Source organism: Neomonachus schauinslandi, chromosome 1, assembly GCF_002201575.2.
Source record: "Neomonachus schauinslandi chromosome 1, ASM220157v2, whole genome shotgun sequence".
NCBI classification, from domain to species: domain Eukaryota; kingdom Metazoa; phylum Chordata; class Mammalia; order Carnivora; family Phocidae; genus Neomonachus; species Neomonachus schauinslandi.
Genome location: NC_058403.1, coordinates 163786848 through 163806237, shown reverse-complemented (window position 1 = coordinate 163806237; position 19390 = coordinate 163786848). Strand labels below are relative to the sequence as shown.

At 52.1% G+C, this 19390-nt stretch overlaps 1 protein-coding gene across 7 annotated transcripts; it reads left to right on the top strand.

Annotated features, from left to right (window-relative positions):
• Positions 1 to 4207: 4207 nt before the first annotated feature.
• Positions 4208 to 17521, top strand: BRPF1 (bromodomain and PHD finger containing 1). Of its 7 annotated transcripts, none has more exons than XM_021694952.2 (13): positions 4208 to 4868; positions 8278 to 9237; positions 10267 to 10429; positions 10847 to 10978; positions 11375 to 11503; positions 12306 to 12615; positions 12948 to 13268; positions 13587 to 13871; positions 14376 to 14523; positions 15099 to 15235; positions 15338 to 15456; positions 15805 to 15959; positions 16679 to 17521. In XM_021694952.2, the coding sequence occupies exons 1-13, from the start codon at positions 4270 to 4272 to the stop codon at positions 16860 to 16862; spliced, it is 3642 nt and encodes a 1213-aa protein (XP_021550627.1). In that variant the 5' UTR covers positions 4208 to 4269; the 3' UTR covers positions 16863 to 17521. The 7 variants fall into 7 exon arrangements, with proteins under 7 accessions (XP_021550627.1, XP_021550626.1, XP_021550625.1 ...); XM_021694951.2 differs by having other exon boundaries at positions 12945 to 13268; XM_021694950.2 differs by having other exon boundaries at positions 11375 to 11521.
• The last annotated feature ends 1869 nt before the right edge of the window (positions 17522 to 19390 follow it).

Here is a 19390-nt window from a genome sequence, read left to right as displayed (position 1 = left end):
CCCTCTGTCCCCTCACCCATAGAAGGGCCTGGCACTGTCACCACCTCCCTGCCTTCATGCCAATAATAAAACTGATCTTTACTCCACCTCTGTCTCATGGTTCTTGGGGAAGGAGAGTGGGGGACCTGGGGGCCTGGGGCCACACCAAGAGAAGTGAGCAAAAATAGCTTCAGTTAGGGTTCATCCCCATCCTATCACCCATCCATCCAATCACTTCTTCAGACATTCTTCAAACACTTTAAGAAATGATAAGTGAAACTTTGTGTGCATGTTTTTTTCTGAAGAGAGGCCCATAGCTTTCATCAGGTTCTCAAAGGGATTCCTGACCTCAAAAGGGGTCAGCTTTCCAATGACTGTCTAATTCTGCTCTGATCCATTTATTCTGAATCTTTTAATGAGGATAATAAAAACAGCTATATACTTGAGTATTCATTACATATGGAGGCGACTTACAAGCATATTCTTATTTAATCCTCACAACAATCCTGTGAGGTGAGCACTATATCTTATCTCCACTTTATACATCAGGAAACTGAGGCTCAGAAGGGTTAAGTCGCTTTTGAAGAGAACTCATCAGTTTGACTCCAGATCCCAAGATCTTAACCAGCAAACATCTTTCTGGAGTGTTGCTTTTATTAGGATGTTTTACAGAAAACATTATTTATGAAAATACATACATTATAGTGGGTCGAATGCAAGGTTTGCATTAAGATATAATAGAAGCTTCCATTTACTCCGAGCTTTGCCCCAGAACCCTGGAAGACCCTTTCACGCTCTTCTTTGGATGGCAAAACTGAAGAGGCTCAGCAACAAGCATTGCCTAACAAGTGGACCCTTCCCAGCACCCAAGAACTGACCAAACCCCCAAGAACTGACAATAGTTTTTGAGCCCTCTTTTAAAAATGCGGAATTTAAGGTAGGAAGAATTTAACAACTTGCTACTTGTTCACATAGCTACTAAGTGGCCCAGTCACATTAAAAACAATTGTCTGTTTTGACAGTCTTCCAACCTTCCACCCATAGCCATGATGCATTTCCCCGCCAACCCTAAAGGGTTCCCAGCATCTGAATCCCATTTTACCATGCACAAGTCTTTTCACCAGCCTTTTACACCTCCCCAAATTCGGCCCCTTCCTTCAGATCCACACGTTTCCTCCAGTCCTGCTCATTTGCCTTTCCCAAGCTCCTTCCCTTTCCTCCAGCCACTCCCGTTACCCTTAACCTGGTCCCGCCCTTTCCTTCCAGCCCCGCCCCTTTACCTTTTCCACGCCCCGCCCTTTCACTTCAGTCTCGCGTCGTTATTCCCAGCTCTGTCCTTTCTCCCCAGCCCAGCGCCTTCCAGGCCCATCTAAAACCCCTCCCTTTCTTTCCCGAGGCCCACTCTTCTGTTTAGCCCCACCCTTTTACCCCTGTTCAGCCCCTATTCTCCTTACTGAGGCCCGCTTTACAGATGTCCCCGCCCATTCTCCGCAAACTCCGCCCCATGGACTGGTTTATTCTCCGCCAGACCCGCCCCACCCCTACCCATAACTCCGAGCCCTTCCTCAGGCTCCAGCCTGCGCCCCTCTTGCTCCCGGACCTGCCCCCAGCCCCGCCCCATGGCTCCAGCCCCGCCTCGCCGCCTTTCTCGGAGACCAAGGCCAGGTCCCTACTGCAGCCGAGGCGCCAGCAGGAGGGAGGGAGGAGGCAGAGGGGGAAGGGAGAAGGGCGGGCTCCTCAAGCCCAGCCCCGCGCTCACCGTCCGTGTCCGCAGATTCGCCACAAACGGCCCGACTACTCCGGATCCCGAATATCGCGTCTTCAGTCTACAGAAACTGAACTCTAAGATGGAGTTGCTAGAGAAGCCATGTGGGGCGTCCAGGGACTCTTTTGAGTCTCAGAGAATAGCCTCTCGAGACTCAGCAGGCGGGCGGGGATCTGTGGCGAAAGTGCAGCTCGACAGCGCCGAGGCGCCGAGTTTACCCTGCGCAGACGCCGTCGCCGCCGCTGCTGCCGCCGCCGCTGCCACTGCCTTTGCCGCCACGGTCTCCGCCACCACTGTCCCCGCGCTGCCTCCGGGAGCCTCCATTGTCCCGGCGGTGTCGGGTCCCGAGGCCGGACAACCTAGGGGTTTTCGAAACGGGCGGCGGCCGACGGAGTTGAGACACCAGGGCGCCGGCGGGACCGGGAGCGGCAGGGGTCAGCGCGGGAATCCCGGGGAGCCGGGGCCAGAGCGTGGGGCGGCAGGGGGCCGGGGTGGCGAGATCTGCGGTCTCCGGAGTTGGGGCTCTCTCTCCCCGGCCCGTCTTTCCCCGCCGGCCTCCCCAAGTGGGGTCGGAGCCCCGGCGGGCGCCCCCGGCGATGAGCCCGGACTCGAGGTGGCCGGTGAGTGCGGGCCTGGGACCGGGGCGGGAGTGGCCAGCGGGGAAGGACTAGACTACTTTCGTGGGGCGTGCGCTGAGCTGTCTGGCCCGGCTGCCCCTTGGGCTACTCCAGCCGGGAGAACTGACAGTGCATTACCTCCCAGCCCGCGTCCCAGGGCAACAGAGTATCCTCCAGGCTGCCTGGGCCAATGGCAGGAGGGGAGCCTTGTTTAACATGTTACACTTCGACAAAAGGGAAACGTCGCCGCATCCGGGAGAGGGCTGCGGGCACCGCCTGGGCCCGGCCTGATCGCTCCGGCCCCCGCCCCCTACTTCCTCCAGCCCCCTGAGCTCTGCCGCCATACCCCTGTGGGCCCTGTGCCTTCCTCACGGGCTTCCATTCTGAGTTCTTGTCTCCACCGCGTGTGCCTCTGCCGCCCAGTCCCAGCGGGACATCTGCCCGGGGCTCTGTGCTACTTTGGGAGCCAGGGCGACAGAGCCGCAGAGTACACCAGGGACCCATCATTGAAAAAGAAGAGCTTGCGTGTTCCTCTGATTGGTTTGTGTTTAAAGACACAGCTGCAGGTAGGAAGTAAAAGTTGAAGTAGTTTTACCAACGTAGAAGTCAGGGGCTTTGACAGAGAGGCTGGAGCAGCCCACTTGGCTTAGCTAAGTAGCTGGAGAGAGGCCAAGAGGGGTCACTGTTTGGCTTTGCCTGGAATGGTGCCAACACCCTAGCTGAATTGTTGAACTCAACTAGGCCTGGAGAAATTGGGGCAGTCTCTGACCAACCTGAGCTTCCTGGGGGCTGGTGCCATCTGCTGTCACTGCTCACCTAGGAACACTGGCGAGGAGGAAGGGACGGCCCTGAGGACCATCATGGAGCTGAGTGTGCCTAGATTGTCATGTTCCTGTTTGTACCCTGAGTACCTGGTATCACTCCCAGGGCCAGAGTCTGGTACCACTCCCAGAGCCAGGGCCAGGGCATAGGCTTCCCCTAAAGACCTCAGAAATGAACTGCTTTTTTCTGTAATGCAATGATTTCTGCTGGTGCCCAGGATTAAATCATTGGCCACCCATTCAAGCAAGCTTCTATATGGGTTAACACTAGCCTTCATCCATCTGTCAGCTCCAAATCTGGTGATCCCTTCATTTAGCTATTCATTCAACAAGTTCTTCATTCATTTGCCAAAAACTGAGTATCCACTACATGCCAGGTACTGGGGATATATAGAGGTGGGTAGGCTCTGATGTCTGCACTGCATAGCACCGTCTAGTGGGAGGAGACAAAGAACTTCCAGTGTGGTAAGTGCCATGCCACCATGATGGAATGATGAGAATGGAATGCTGTAGAAACATAGCTCCCCATGGGAAAGACAAATCATAACAAGAAGTGACATTTGAGTTGGGTTTTGAAGAATGAGTAGGAGCTCACCAATCAGGTGGAAGCCATTTCAAATAGAGATCATCTTGCAGGAATGAGAGGTTATAACATTCAGGAATGGCAAGTTGCCCTGGGTAGACAGAAGCACAGCTGTAACTAGTGAGAAGAGTCTGGAAAGGAGGACTAGGGCCAGACAATGAAAGGAGTACCTTGAATGTCATCATAGGGAATTTGGATATTATCCTGAAATAAGTGGGGAGCATCAGGAAGTTTTTAATCCAAAGATTGACATGATTGTTGCTACTCTTGTCACATTATGTGAGATTAGGCTAGAAGAGTTGAGATATAGGGCGGGATGACTAGGCAGGAGGTGATGAGGCCCAGACTGTGGCCATGTGTGGAGGTGATGGCATTTGGAGTCACTATAGAGGTGGGCTGGCCAGGACCGTTGGGGAGAAGGAGGGCTGGAGAGAGTAGAGTGGATGGCCAAGAGCTTGTCCCCAGGCCTATGCTAACTAATCTGTACATTCTAGATGTGACAGCATGGGGGTGGACTTTGACGTGAAGACTTTCTGCCACAACTTGCGGGCAACTAAGCCACCGTATGAGTGCCCCGTGGAGACCTGCCGCAAGGTCTACAAGAGTTACAGTGGTATCGAGTACCACCTATATCACTATGACCACGACAACCCACCGCCCCCGCAGCAGACTCCACTCCGCAAGCATAAGAAGAAGGGGCGCCAATCACGCCCAGCCAACAAGCAGTCGCCCAGCCCCTCAGAGGTATCCCAGTCACCGGGCCGTGAGGTGATGAGCTACGCACAGGCCCAGCGCATGGTGGAGGTGGACCTGCATGGCCGTGTCCACCGCATCAGCATTTTTGACAACCTGGATGTGGTGTCAGAGGATGAGGAGGCCCCTGAGGAGGCTCCTGAAAATGGCAGCAACAAGGAGAACACTGAGACACCAGCTGCTACTCCCAAGTCAGGCAAGCATAAGAACAAGGAGAAGCGCAAGGACTCCAACCATCACCACCACCATAACGCTTCTGTGAGCACCACTCCCAAGCTGCCAGAGGTGGTATACCGGGAGTTGGAGCAGGACACCCCTGATGCCCCGCCCCGGCCAACTTCCTATTACCGGTAAGGCCACCTCTACCTCCCAACTCTGGAAAACTGGTCAAGCAGGGCTCAGGAGCTGGAGAAGTAACAGGCAGCAGAGAGGAGAGTGGCAGAGATAAAGGGTAGCAGAAGCACACTGGTCCTGCCAGGGCAGTGAGAGGAACAGTGCCCCAGCTAATGATGGTGGTACTTACTATATACTGCCACATGCCAGGCCCTGCACTGGGTACTTTATAGCCACTCCCTTATTTTATTCTCACAATTCGCTCAGGCAGGTATTGTTCTCATTTCACAGATGAGGAACCCACAGTCCAGAAAGGGGACCGAAAGTCACATGCTAGTAGATTTGAACTGGAATTCAAATCTAGGTTACTCTGACTCCAAAGCTATACTGTTTCCACTGTATCAAAACATCATGTGTCTGGTTGCTGACCCTCTCCACTCCATCACTGTGTAACCTTGAGAAAAGCTTCTGGTGTTCTAATGACCCCATCTGCAAAGCATGTATAATATTCCTCTGCCAAGTAGAGGCAGAAGACTAGGCACACTGATTTTATAAGGTCCTGAAAGCAATTGGTAAATCTGCAGAGGTAATTTTCCCATTATTCTGTTACTGTCACCCATCCTTTGGCATGTATAAGCAATATTTTCATTGCCTATGTTTTGTACTCTTCTGTTGGCCCTTTTATTTATATCATTTAATTGTTTCTTGGCATCCCATTTCCTTCCAAAATTAGTCATGGTGGCTCCTAACAAAGTCACGGGCATAAAGCTAAATTCCTTTAACATAAGGTAAAAAATGAAGGGATGGGGGCAGTGTGGTGGTGAAGCTACATACAGAAACCTTAGTTGAAGGATGGTACAAAAACAAAGTGTAAAACTTCTCTGAGTCTTGGCATTCAAGGCAAAGAGGGCATTTGGCTAAGTTTAAGGAGCAATGTTTGGTGTCAACTAATCAGAAAGCCTGATCTCTGAAAAGGACTTGTAAAGGTTTTTATATGAAAGGTAGTTTTTACCAAAAATGCAATCCATGTGATGGTATACTCAGTCTCAGTTCTTTAAAATCAAGTCTGGGAGGGAAAAAAACAAATATAAAAAAATAAATAAAATCAAGCCTGTGGGAACTCAAGTGATTTGGCCTAGTAAGACACTTAGGTCTCTCCCTTGTTCATATGTTAGCCAGTCTCTTCTTCCTCTCTTCTTTTCTTTCATCTGTCCAGCCCAGCTCCACCCCCTTCTGGCTTTCCACTTCTTCTCTTTTATGTTAGCACTCACTGCTGTGCCCACCCCCCAACACACAGACCCCTGCCTGGGCCTGCCCTCCCTCCTAATGGCTCTTCAGCACTCTCTCCTCTGATGGGCAATCCAGACCATTCATTCCACCCAATTTCTTCCTCCCTTTGCTCAGATTCACTCTTTCTTCCTGGGGTTCAAATCTGTTCTCCAGGGGAGCAGTGCTCAGCTAGGTATACTGCGATCAGCTGGGAGATATGTTGCATATCATTTATTACTACTGTTATCAGAACTGTCCAAGTTTTGTAAATGATATTTTTTATATATAAATTTGAGAAGATTTGAAGTTATCTCTCTGAGAACACCATTTTCTCTTGCTTGCATCTGATATGCTTTCTTGAGGGGGAAAGTGGGGGGAGTGTAGGCTGGTGTGCCAGGAATTATACATGACATGCAGCCTACATTATCTATCTGTGCCACAGCCTGTAATCTGGGTACACTGTGGGAGTGTGTTATGCACCATCACGTAATGTCACATGTGTCATGGCAGAGAAAAGGTGCCAAGGCCTGGAAGTGGCTGGATAGTTCATACAAGCTCTGAGCCACACCCTTTTTCGAGGACGAGGACATTGTGGTCACTTTGGGGAAGAAGTAAAGGGCAAAGGAAGAAACTGCTTCCTACAGAGACAGTATTTTAGTTTCTCTCCTCCATTCCACCCCCAAAATGCCTTTGAAATGAATAACACTGTGCCTATTTCTGTGTAGTGAATCACACATGATCCTTGCCTCTAGCCTAGAGTGGAGGAGTTAGACACATAAATAGTTAGAATATAAGGCAAGATAGGTCAGGGCTGTACAAAAGCTAATACTAAAGCTAATGTTTATTGAATACTTGCATCATGCCAGGTACTGTTCTAAGTTCTTTACCTGTATTAACTCATTTAATGCCCACAACAGCTGTGTGAAATAGGTTCAGGTTAGCATCACCACTTTGCAGATGAGGAAAGAGAGGCCCAGGGAGGTCACCTTATTTAACTACTATTGTACAGAGCATTGCTCCAGAGCCTATGCTTACCTGGCCTGCTCTTAGCACCCAGAACCCCGTTTCCCTTGTGGAGAGGGGAAGGGAGGAACAGAAAGTAACATTTAGGGCCCGCTATGTTGTGCCACTTCATTTAGCCCATTCATTTTTTAAATTCCATTTAGTCCTGATAAATGTCTTTGGGAGAAAATGGTAGCATCTTTATCTTATCATCAATAATACTGAGGTTCAGGAAAGACCAGTGATGACTTGAAGGTCACAAAGTGGCAGAGCCAGGATTTAAATCCATGTTTGTCAGAAGCCAAAGCCCCATTCTTTCCATTGTAGCTCTCTGTAGCTTTATAATACCAGAGTCCAGGCAACCTAGAGCATAGCAGGGGGCATGGGAAGTCTGCTCTGTAATGCCAGAGACCTGGAGCAGCCCTCAGCTCCAGTCCTGCTGGTCCAATGAGTACTGTAGGGTAGAGTGTGAACTGTAGCTCTGCCACTTCCTGGTTGTATGACCTATCTGTGTTGGGCAGTTAATTAACTTCTCAAAGCTTCATTTTCCTCATCCACAAAATAAGGGCAATAAGAACATTAATGCTATGGCTCTGGTGAGAATAAATGTATAACAGTACAATGCTTGGCTCACAGTAAATGCTCAGTAAATCTTAGCTATTCTTTTATCTTCCAAGGCTATCCAGAGAACAAACACAATACCTAGAGTTTGAGGGAGCCCTGAGCTGCACCAGCTGACAGCAGACCCATGGCAACTCCATTCAGGACACTGCCAGCTGGTACTAAAAATGATATATAATTTGCAAGTGACACGTGAGAACCTTCCTTCGGACTCTCTGCACCATCATCCAGACCAACGCAGTAGGTCCTAGCTGTCCCACCCTCCTCCCTTCAGGAGTTTGAGTGAACCTCTGCACGTCAGAGGAGGTGGTGTAGTAGCTAGTACACAAGCTTCCTAACTCCCTAAACCTTAGGTTTCCTTTTATGCAAAACCATAATAATTACAAAACCTGGGGTTAAGATGACGATGGAATGAGACAGCATAAGTAAAGGCACAGGCCTGGCATTGAGTAAGTGTCCAGCAATTGTAGCCCATTGTCTTTAAGGGAAGGAAATCTCAACCATATGGTGCTGAGCTGCCTCTGCGCACTGCAGGTACATTGAGAAGTCGGCAGAGGAGCTGGACGAGGAAGTAGAGTATGACATGGACGAGGAGGACTACATCTGGTTGGATATCATGAACGAGCGGCGGAAGACAGAGGGTGTGAGTCCCATCCCACAGGAGATCTTTGAGTACTTAATGGACCGGCTGGAGAAGGAGTCCTACTTTGAAAGCCACAATAAAGGTGACCCCAATGCACTAGTGGACGAGGATGCTGTGTGCTGTATCTGCAATGATGGGGAGTGCCAGAACAGCAATGTCATCCTGTTCTGTGACATGTGCAACCTGGCTGTGCACCAAGAGTGCTACGGTGTCCCCTACATCCCTGAGGGCCAGTGGCTGTGCCGCCGCTGCCTACAGTCACCCTCCCGCGCTGTGGACTGTGCCCTGTGCCCCAACAAGGGTGGTGCCTTCAAGCAGACAGATGACGGGCGCTGGGCCCATGTGGTATGTGCCCTGTGGATCCCTGAAGTCTGCTTCGCCAACACAGTCTTCCTGGAGCCTATTGACAGCATTGAGCACATCCCGCCAGCTCGCTGGAAGCTGACCTGCTATATTTGCAAACAGCGGGGCTCAGGGGCCTGCATTCAGTGCCACAAGGCCAACTGCTACACAGCCTTCCACGTGACATGTGCCCAGCAGGCTGGCCTTTACATGAAGATGGAGCCTGTGCGGGAGACGGGTGCCAACGGCACCTCTTTCAGCGTCCGCAAGACGGCCTACTGTGACATCCACACGCCCCCAGGTTCAGCACGCCGCTTGCCTGCCCTGTCCCACAGTGAGGGTGAGGAGGATGAGGATGAGGAGGAGGATGAGGGTAAGAGTTGGAGCTCAGAGAAGGTCAAGAAGGCCAAGGCCAAGTCCCGGATCAAGATGAAGAAGGCACGGAAAATCCTGGCAGAGAAGCGAGCAGCAGCACCTGTGGTATCGGTGCCTTGCATCCCACCACACAGGTATGTGGGGAGTGGATATAGGCTGGTAAGGGAAGAAGAAGCCCTCCTAGAGATGGATAGGCCCAAGTGGAGTGACAGGGTTGGGTTATTTTACCAGGAGCTACAAAGAAGTTAAAAAAAAAAAAAATCAGGGCGCCTGGGTGGCTCAGTTGGTTGAGCGACTGCCTTCGGCTCAGGTCATGATCCTGGAGTCCCGGGATCGAGTCCCGCATCGGGCTCCCTGCTCGGCGGGGAGTCTGCTTCTCCCTCTGACCCTCCTCCCTCTCATGTTCTCTGTCTCTCATTCTCTCTCTCAAATAAATAAATAAAATCTTTAAAAAAAAAAAAAAAATCACACCAGATTCCAAAAGAATTTAGCTCGAGCAGGTCACCTGACTTTTACATCAGGAGCCACAAACGTCAACTTTTATCGTAGACCTAATAAGTGTTTTAGCTGCCCTTCATTTTGATGGTCTAATTTAGGTTAGGAAGAAAGAGGATGGAGTAGCTACCAGCCACAGTGGCAGAAATGGTCTGACCCTGAAGGGAGAAATGGAACAAAAAAGGGGGAAGGAAACGCTCAAGGAGTTGCAAAGTGGTCACTGCCACAAATGAATCCAGATGAGGGCTGCCATCATCAGTTATTTTTAACTCTCTCTTGTGCTATCTGGTTGATTTTCTATAGTTTACTGCTTTACAATTGTACTTTATCCTAAAACCTTCCAAGGCTCAATCTGAGCAGGGTATCACAGGGTCAAATAGTACTCCAGGCTGCCGTGACAAGAGCAGTCTTAGGGGCCAAGCTCCCTGATACCCCTCCCCCACCCAACTTCGTGAACGGGGTTAGGGATCTGGCTTCATGCTGGGAGCTTAGCTTCCTGTCTGGTACCATTTGCTCTTCTTTGCATTAAGCCAAGTGTCACGGCCTTTTTGACAATAGACTTATTCCCGATTCAGCCCCATTCAGGAATTCTCACTAGCCAGAGACCCCTGTTCTGCTTAAGAAAAGCATGGCTCAGTGGGTTTATCTCTTTATTCCCTGCTTTCCAGGCTCAGTAAAATCACCAACCGCTTGACCATCCAAAGGAAGAGCCAGTTCATGCAGAGGTTACATAGCTACTGGACGCTGAAACGGCAGTCCCGAAATGGAGTCCCGCTGCTACGTCGCCTACAGACACACCTACAGTCTCAGAGGAATTGTGACCAAGTCGGGGTACCGTGTCAGATTCCCTGTGGGCTCTGGGAACTGGGGCCGGGGACACAAGGACTGAGATTTGTGACTGTAGCTTTCAGTGTCCAAGGACTTAGGCTATTTCCTCCTTTAAGCTAGCCCTCAAACCAGGCTCAGGACGAAATCCTTATAGATTATCTGCTCGTTAGAAGGGCACTGTTCCTATGTGTTCATTCATCCATTCACTCAACAAGCATATACCAAGCACTGATTCTGTGCCAGGACTAGGGGGCACACAGGTTGAGGAACTCCCACTTTAGCTAGCAATCCTGCCAATAAACTACTATGCTCCCTCCTTAAGCTTTACCTACCCTTGACCCAGGCTTCCTGGGCTCTCCTCCCCTTTGGCCTTTCTTCTGGCTACCTCATCATCTCCTAATTCCTTTTTTGCCTCTATAGAGAGATTCTGAGGATAAGAACTGGGCCCTCAAAGAACAGCTCAAGTCCTGGCAGCGACTCCGGCACGACCTGGAGCGAGCTCGGCTGTTGGTGGAGCTCATCCGCAAGCGGGAGAAACTGAAAAGGGAGACGGTGAGTGCTCCTGGGCCAACTCTGTCTTACAGAAGAGAAAACAGTCCGGGGACGAGGAAAAGCATGTATCCCCTGGCCAGGAAGTAACAGGGCTGATGCTGGAGTCAGGTTTCCTGGCACCCAGTGTGTTCTCAAGCTCACTGCAAGCAGAATGTCACAGGAGAGTATGAAAGGGACCCTAGATTATGTGATATAGGTAGCTGGCACTGGGAGCTTAAGGAAGGGAAAGGCCAGCCAGAGTAGTTGGGCCTTTTTATAAAGTAGACCTGAGTGAGTACACCCAGCTGTGGGCCGGGGAGAAGGAAGGCAATGTCCCAAACCAGCTGCTACCATCCCCTCAGACCTCTGCCAAGGGACTGGCCCGGGCCTGGCTGATCGGGCCTTTATGTGTGTCAGATCAAGGTCCAGCAGATCGCCATGGAGATGCAGCTGACCCCCTTCCTCATCCTCCTTCGCAAAACCTTGGAGCAGCTCCAAGAAAAGGACACAGGCAACATCTTCAGCGAGCCGGTCCCTCTGTCTGAGGTAACCGAATTGGACGAAGTAAGAATCCCTTCCCCTCACTCCACCTTCTTTCTGTTCCTCTCCCAGTTGGACCCCTGCTGCAGGTCTGGGCCAGGGACTAGGAGGGGACCATGAAGAGAGGGGCTGGTGGCTCTGGGGCTCCAGGATGAACTGGAGCCACATGCATCACCTGGACTCTGTCTTGTCCCTGTCATACCCCAAGGCCCAGAATGGGAGGCAATCTGCACTCCTTCCCCAGAGGCAGGGACTGAGTCTGCCAAATGAATAACCCCAGGGCAGGAAGACACTTTCGGGGTGCTGAACCCTAGAACGGAGACTTTAGAAGGCTCAGCACCTAAAGAACCAGCTCTGAAGCCCTAGGTCCTGACTGGCAGACTCTTCTCTCTAAAAGGTATAAAATGAGAGGCCTGAGGCAGTAGCCTCCTTATAAGTCTTAATGATAAGTAAAAAGAACTATAGGAATGCAAGATGGTGTTATTTCCAGAGGATTGCCATAGCCATTTTCTTACTGAAGCCTCATATGGCTGTAGGAAGTAGATTTCACTGTAATTTCATCACCATTTTCCAGGCGAGGAAAAGAAGGCCCAGAGAGGTTAAGAGACTTGCCATGGTCACACAGCTTGTGACTGGTAAAGTCAAGACTAGAATCCAGCTTTCCTTTCCCCTGTGCTATATGCCTGCCTCTAACTGTGGTGGGAGGAGGTTACTGGATGCATTTCAGGGGGTGGGGGTATTAGGAGCAAGGGTTCAGGGGGAATGAGGAGCGTGTCTCCACTTAGCAACACCTACCCTACTCTCCCAGGTACCTGACTACCTAGACCACATCAAAAAGCCCATGGACTTTTTCACCATGAAGCAGAACTTGGAGGCTTACCGCTACCTGAACTTTGATGATTTTGAGGAGGACTTCAACCTTATCGTCAGCAACTGCCTCAAGTATAACGCCAAGGATACCATCTTCTACCGGGCAGCAGTGCGGCTCCGTGAACAGGGTGGCGCTGTGCTCCGCCAGGCCCGGCGCCAGGCAGAAAAAATGGGCATTGACTTTGAGACGGGCATGCATATCCCCCACAGCCTGCCTGGAGATGAAGCCCCACAACACACTGAAGATGGTGGGTGATAAGTCATGCTACACACATAGAGGCCAGTGCCAGGGATGAACAGCTTTCCAAAAGCCCCCTACTGGGAACGGGCAGTGTAGGCAGGAAGTAGCTAGGCTGAGCAGTGGCAAGCTGTCCCCAGGAATGCTCCCCAAGAAGCCAGACTGGGTGAATGGATAGCAGTGCCCGCCATTCCACATCTTGGTGCTGCTGTTATACAGCTGTTCCTGGTGAGAAGCCAAGGGGAAAAGACTGGGTTTCTTGCTGCCTGCCCAGGTTCAGGGGGCCCAGAGGGCTGCCCTGAGTCTGACCTTTCCCCACCTCCCCATGTCCACCCCTAGCAGCAGAGGAAGAGCGGCTGGTCCTGCTGGAGAACCAGAAGCACCTGCCGGTGGAGGAGCAGCTAAAGTTGTTGCTGGAGCGGCTGGATGAGGTGAATGCCAGCAAGCAGAGTGTGGGCCGTTCACGGCGTGCAAAGATGATCAAGAAAGAGATGACAGCACTGCGGCGAAAGCTTGCCCACCAGCGGGAAACTGGAAGGGATGGGCCTGAGCGGCACGGCCCCACGAGCCGGGGCAGCCTGACACCTCACCCGGCAGCCTGTGACAAGGACGGGCAGACGGACAGTGCCGCCGAGGAGAGCAGCAGCCAGGAGACAAGCAAAGGTCTGAACCCCCTAGCAAGGTGGACCCCAAAGCAAGCCAGACTTGACTCTGCAGCATACACTCAGCCCCTGCCATCCCCAGGTAGAGGTTTCTCCTACACAGCTAGCTGTACTTTCTCCCTCATTCCCCATTCAGGGGCCTCTCAGCTGCCTCTCTGGCTATTTGTATAAGAGACAATGTTCCCAATTCCATATCCCCCAGATCATCTCCCAACTCTAGCTGGAGTAATGGTCCTATAGACCCAGGGCATACCCTGGGCATCTACCCTTCCCACATCAGGCCCCTCACCAACTCTCCTTCTCTCTTTCTCTGCTCCAGGCCTGGGTCCCAACATGTCCTCAACCCCCGCACATGAGGTGGGCAGGAGAACCTCAGTTCTGTTCTCCAAAAAGAACCCGAAGACGGCTGGACCGCCCAAGAGGCCGGGCCGGCCCCCCAAAAACCGGGAGAGCCAGATGACCCCCAGCCACGGAGGCAGTCCTGTGGGGCCCCCCCAGCTCCCCATCATGGGCTCCCTACGTCAGCGCAAGCGGGGTAGGAGCCCCCGGCCCAGTTCGAGCTCAGACAGCGACAGTGATAAATCCACAGAAGACCCCCCAATGGGTGAGCCTCACCATCACCCAGCCACCCCCCTCCCCAAGAGAGTGAGCTAAGCTGCCATCGTCCCCAACATAACTCCCACTTACCCTTCATTTGCCTATAATATATCAGAGCTAGAAGGGCCCTTAGGGATCCTTTAATTCAGTCCCCTCATTTTACAGATGGGGAAACTGAAGTCCAAAAACACTGACCCAGCTAGATTCCTATCCAGGGTCCCCTCCATTGTATCACTTCACCTTTTCTCTTCTCACCCTCCTTGGGGATTTCCTGCCCTTTAAGCCATTTGTGTCTTAAGACCAGTAACTGCCAAGGGAAGTGCAAGGGGTGGGGCAGGACTATGGCCAACTGTGGCAGACCCTGCCCAGAGCTGGCTCTGTTGGCCAAAGTTGGAGGAATTTTCCAGCACAGAAGGGAAGGCTAAGCTCCTAGTCCCCCCTACCCCCGTGCCATCTCTGATCTACATCTTCCTGACCGATTCCTTCCCTCCTCCCCCTCCCGCCAACCAAGACTTACCAGCCAATGGCTTCAGCGGTGGAAATCAGCCAGTGAAGAAGAGTTTCTTGGTATATCGTAATGACTGCAGCCTTCCCCGGAGCAGCTCCGACTCTGAGTCCAGCAGCAGTAGCAGCAGCAGCGCTGCCTCAGACCGAACCAGGTACCAGCCCTCCAGATCAAGGCCTGTCTCCAGGATGCCCTTCCATGTTTCCCTATGGGAAGTGGGGTGCCAGCCACCTCAGCCTAGATTAAGATGGCTCAGACCCAAGGTTCTCTGCAAAATAAACAGCATATATAAGAATGTCACCATAATGGAATAGTGGGAACCATCCTGGGTTAAGCTGACAGAGCAGAGAGTGTAAGCTGATGCCTTGGGGCCTGGATTTGGCCTGCATACATACTTTGTTTGGCCAGCATGGTGTTTAAAAAAAAAATGAAACCAGTACTCCCACATAAAATTCCTAGTGTCTATATTCTCTTTAAAAATCAGATCTGGCAAATCTAGCCAGTGCTGCCTTTAGACGGGGTGTACTCATCACCACCACTGCTAAATCCAGCCCATGTCCATCACATCACTGCCAACCCCCTGAGGGCATTTGGATTTGAAATTTTTCAAGTGGCCTCAGCTTTCAAAAATTCTTAGACCTTGGGGCCCAGTTTAAAGAGAGGACATCTACCGTGCCATTACCCACTCTTCCCCTGCTTTAAGCTGAGTTCTTATTGTCTTGTCCATAGCACAACACCCTCAAAACAAGGCCGGGGCAAGCCCTCCTTCTCTCGGGGCACGTTCCCGGAAGATAGCAGTGAAGATACCTCAGGCACTGAGAACGAGGCCTACTCCGTGGGCACTGGCCGCGGCGTGGGCCACAGCAGTAAGTACCCTCACCCAAGGCCAGGGATGCCGGGGGCCCAGTGTCAGGGCCTTGCCAGCCCCCTGGCTGCTGATCCGCCCCCTCTCTCCCATTCCTGTGAAGTGGTAAGGAAGAGTCTGGGACGGGGAGCTGGCTGGCTGTCAGAGGATGAAGACTCGCCCCTGGATGCGCTGGACCTGGTGTGGGCCAAATGCCGAGGATATCCATCATACCCAGCTCTGGTAGGCTTCCCCTTTTCTTATCATACCCCTTGTCTCCCAACACCAGATGGCAGACACAGTTAGCAAATTTTACTTACTCTCAGCTGAGCTGCAGAGAACAAGGGTCTTTGGCAGATAGACACTTAAGAGGTTCCTGGTTAGTTGTTCCATGTCTCCCTTTTCCTTCCCTTTGTACCCTTGGGTCTGAAATAGTTCATCATGAGAAGAAGCCAAGGGTCAGCACTGCAGCCTTGTGGCATCATAACCTTTCTCTGTCCCCACTTCAGAGATACTCTTCCAGTTCTTAGGTAGAGTAAGCCGTGCAGAAGAAGGGGACTGAACCAAACAAAGGTCTTATTACACCCTCAGATAATTGATCCAAAGATGCCCCGGGAAGGTATGTTCCACCATGGGGTTCCCATCCCTGTGCCCCCACTGGAGGTGCTGAAACTTGGGGAGCAGATGACCCAGGAAGCCCGAGAGCATCTCTACCTCGTCCTCTTCTTTGACAACAAGCGAACCTGGTAAGGGGGGAGGGGAGCATTTGGTGTGATTCACAGCCACAGATGCAACTCTGGGTATAGGGGCTGGCTGCCAGGAAATTCCAGCAAGACAGACTGGGCTATCACAAATCAGAGGAGGAGGGACTTAGATCTTTGAGCAAAAGGGTTGTGTTGACCATAAGTCTGAGAGCCTGAGTGGGCAGCAGCTGACAAACAGCTATAGCTAGAAGCCAAAGGGCCATTAGTGACTATGACAAGTGTGCTCCCCACCCAGACTTAGGTGGCTTCTAGACTTAGTTTTCCCACCTCTGCCTTCATGGTGACAAAATGGGGATAAAACAAGCATAAACATTCACGCTCTGAACCTCTGTTCTGTCACATGTACGTAGTGTGCTTTTGTGCATTGTCTGCAGAGGATATTTAATGTCCGTCAAGTCTGCCAGGAGCCTCTGGGACAGGGTACCTATTTCAGGTTAGGTCATGGCTCTGCCTTTTTTGCACTCAGAAATACCCTGTGGTTACCCCGTAGTAGGTCTGTTGACTGGGCTCTTTTCATCACTAGACTATGAGCCATTCCTAGAGGGCAGGGACTGTTTCTCTTAGTCTCAGTAACCCCATTGCCCAACAGAGCCTGGCTCAGAGTGGGTGCTCAGGAGGTGTTTTTGAATGAGTGTGTGATGAAGGCTGATGCTTGTTGCTTTCCCAGAGATGACTTATGTGATCCTCACCTCGTCCTACAGGCAGTGGCTGCCGAGAACTAAGCTGGTTCCTCTGGGCGTGAACCAGGACCTCGACAAGGAAAAGATGCTGGAGGGCCGCAAATCCAACATCCGCAAGTCAGTGCAGATTGCCTACCACAGGGCTCTGCAGCACCGCAGCAAGGTGCAGGGCGAGCAGAGCAGTGAGACCAGTGATAGTGACTGATAATGCCCAGCACAGCCCAACCTACAGTGCCCTGCCACCTCTCTCCTCCCCCCTTTGCTCACTGTCCTGGAGTGGCACCGGCCTCTGCACTGACTCATTCCTGGTCTTGGGGCCAGTCTCAGGGGAAGCTGGGTGGGGGAGGTCCCTCCCGCCCTGAGTGCAGCTGGACTGTACAGAACACTCCAAGGGCCCATGGTGGCTCTGCGCAAGGAGAGGGGAGGTCCCACTGGCCAGAAAGCTCCAGAGACCTCACAGCATTGTAGTGCAGGGTGGTAGGCCAAGGTTAGGACACTGCATAAAACAGGCCATCCCACCACCTTTGCCTGCTTTGCTTGTTCCAGGAGAATCTGTAACTGCCTAGTGGCCTGAGGCCCCCTGCAGGTGGTGAGGTGAGCGGGCATCTGCCCAGCCTAGCAGTGGGATTGATGTCTGTCCAGCCTGGAAGAGGGGCACTAGGTGACCCCCTCCCCTGCTGTTGTAAATACTGTAATTAGCGGAGAATTTAAATTATTCTCATTTGTAACTGCGTTTCCGGGTCGCGCCAGAGTCATTTGGTACTAAAAAAGACTGGGGCCTGTCCCCACTTCCCTTTTCCCCATAGATTCCCCCACCTTTCAAACTGGTTTGTATTTATTTCAAAGGAAGAAAATATATTGATTCTTAGAAAATAAATGGTCTGTTTGGAATTCTTGGGTTCTTACCTCTTGCCAGGGCAAAGGGATAAAAAGGGAAGCTCAGTCCCCCAGGGATGGTAAATAATTGGGCTCAAGAGGTTGCTGGTTGCTGTGTCTGCTGCATTTGTAAGATAACAGCAAAGATGATATAACAGTTCCCATTTCCCAGGCACTTAACTGAGTGGCAGGCCTTGTTCTAAGCACTTTTAGATACACGATTTCATGTAATCCTTGCAATAACTCTGGGGAAAGTTAATAATAGAGTGGTTATCTCCACAAAGACACTGAGGTTAAGAAAAATTAAGTAACTTGCCTAAATTTCCACAACTAGGAAGTCGCAGAGCTAGGATTTGAACTCAGGTCTGTTTGTCTGCCAAGCTGGCTCTTTAACCAGCACGCAGAACTGCTGGAGGAAGAGTCTACTGCCCATCCCTTCATGAATTTCAGATGCTTCAAGTTCTCTGCCAGTAGGATAGTCCAAGTGTTTCAGAGTCTCTATAGCTGTGACCTTCACCTGTTTAACGGGGGCCAGAGCAGGCATGTAGAGGATTGCTTTTCACTCATTCCCAACCTTGGCACCCCCTTTACAGATTCAAACAGTTACTGAAGGAATACCTTCCAAGTGCTAGGCACCTGTGGGCTGGCACGCCTAGAGATGAGACAGCCACAGGACGTAGGTGCTCAAGGGCCTTGCAGCTGCTGAGGAGTGGAGCAGACAAAAACACCATTTGATGATAACCATGCTCCTGGTGCTCCGTACTAGGTACTGTGGGTGGGACACAAATCAGCTGCAAATCTTGCCCCTGAGGAATCTGCAGTCTACTCATTCAGACACAGTAACCCCAAATCACTGCGCTACAAGGTGAAAAGTGGCCCAGATAAAAGTTCCTGTCTCCTAGCTCCATGCTCATTGTGTTCCTCCACAAGGGAAGAAATTACTTAAAACATCTTTCCTCGGCCCAGGCAGCCAGCCCTGCAAACGGCGAGGCAGACAGGCCCCACTAGGCACGGGTGTGAGATGATGGGAGTGCTGTTGAAGGAATGCCCCGAGTCTGAAGGGAGCAGCTGGGCAGCGCAGCTGCGGCCGGGGCACGGCAGTCCGAGGAGCCCGGCCTCTGATGGAGTGAAGTCTTGAGGCCTGACTGCGAAGTCGAGGCTCGGTGAGGCCTTCTGGAGGGGAGCGGCCCAGCCGGCGGGTGCGAAGACAGGATCCGCAGGCGACAGACGCTGTGGAGACGCCTCACTGGGGCTCGCAGGGGCCCGAGCGGTGTTCGGGTCCGATTCTCGGTCAAGAGGGCGAATATCTGACTGGAGAAGCTCGGTGGAGAAAGTCTTTCTGAGGACCGTGAGGGACAGGATTTGGTTCTGCGGACAGGGAAGCCTGAGGAACCCCGAGGGTCTGAGGAGATCAGGCCGTGAGGATTGGGGCCCGAGGGCGCATTCTGCGGCCGGTCCGCGGGGCGTGGGGATTGGACACCCTGGCGTGCCGAGTGCAGACATCCCCCAGAGAAAAGGCCGAGAGCGGGCAGCGAGCCCAGCGCGCGCCAACCGCTGCGGCGCCTCGAAGAGACCCGCCCACCTACCACCACACCCTGTTCTCATTGGCGCCTCTCACTTCTTCGCGGATTGGCTACCTCCGGATCCAATAAGCCAGGCCTGAGTCCTACTTCCGGGGAGAGTGAGGTTGGCCCCCTGGAGAAGCCGGAAGAGTGCATTTACGCGCGCTTCCCAAAGTCGCGACAGCTCGGAGGACAGTGGTGCGCGCCGCGCGGGAGGCGGGGGCCGGGGAGGATACGTAAGGAGGAAGGACGGAGGATTGGGGGGGAGGGGCCCTTGCGGACCGTAAGGGGCGGG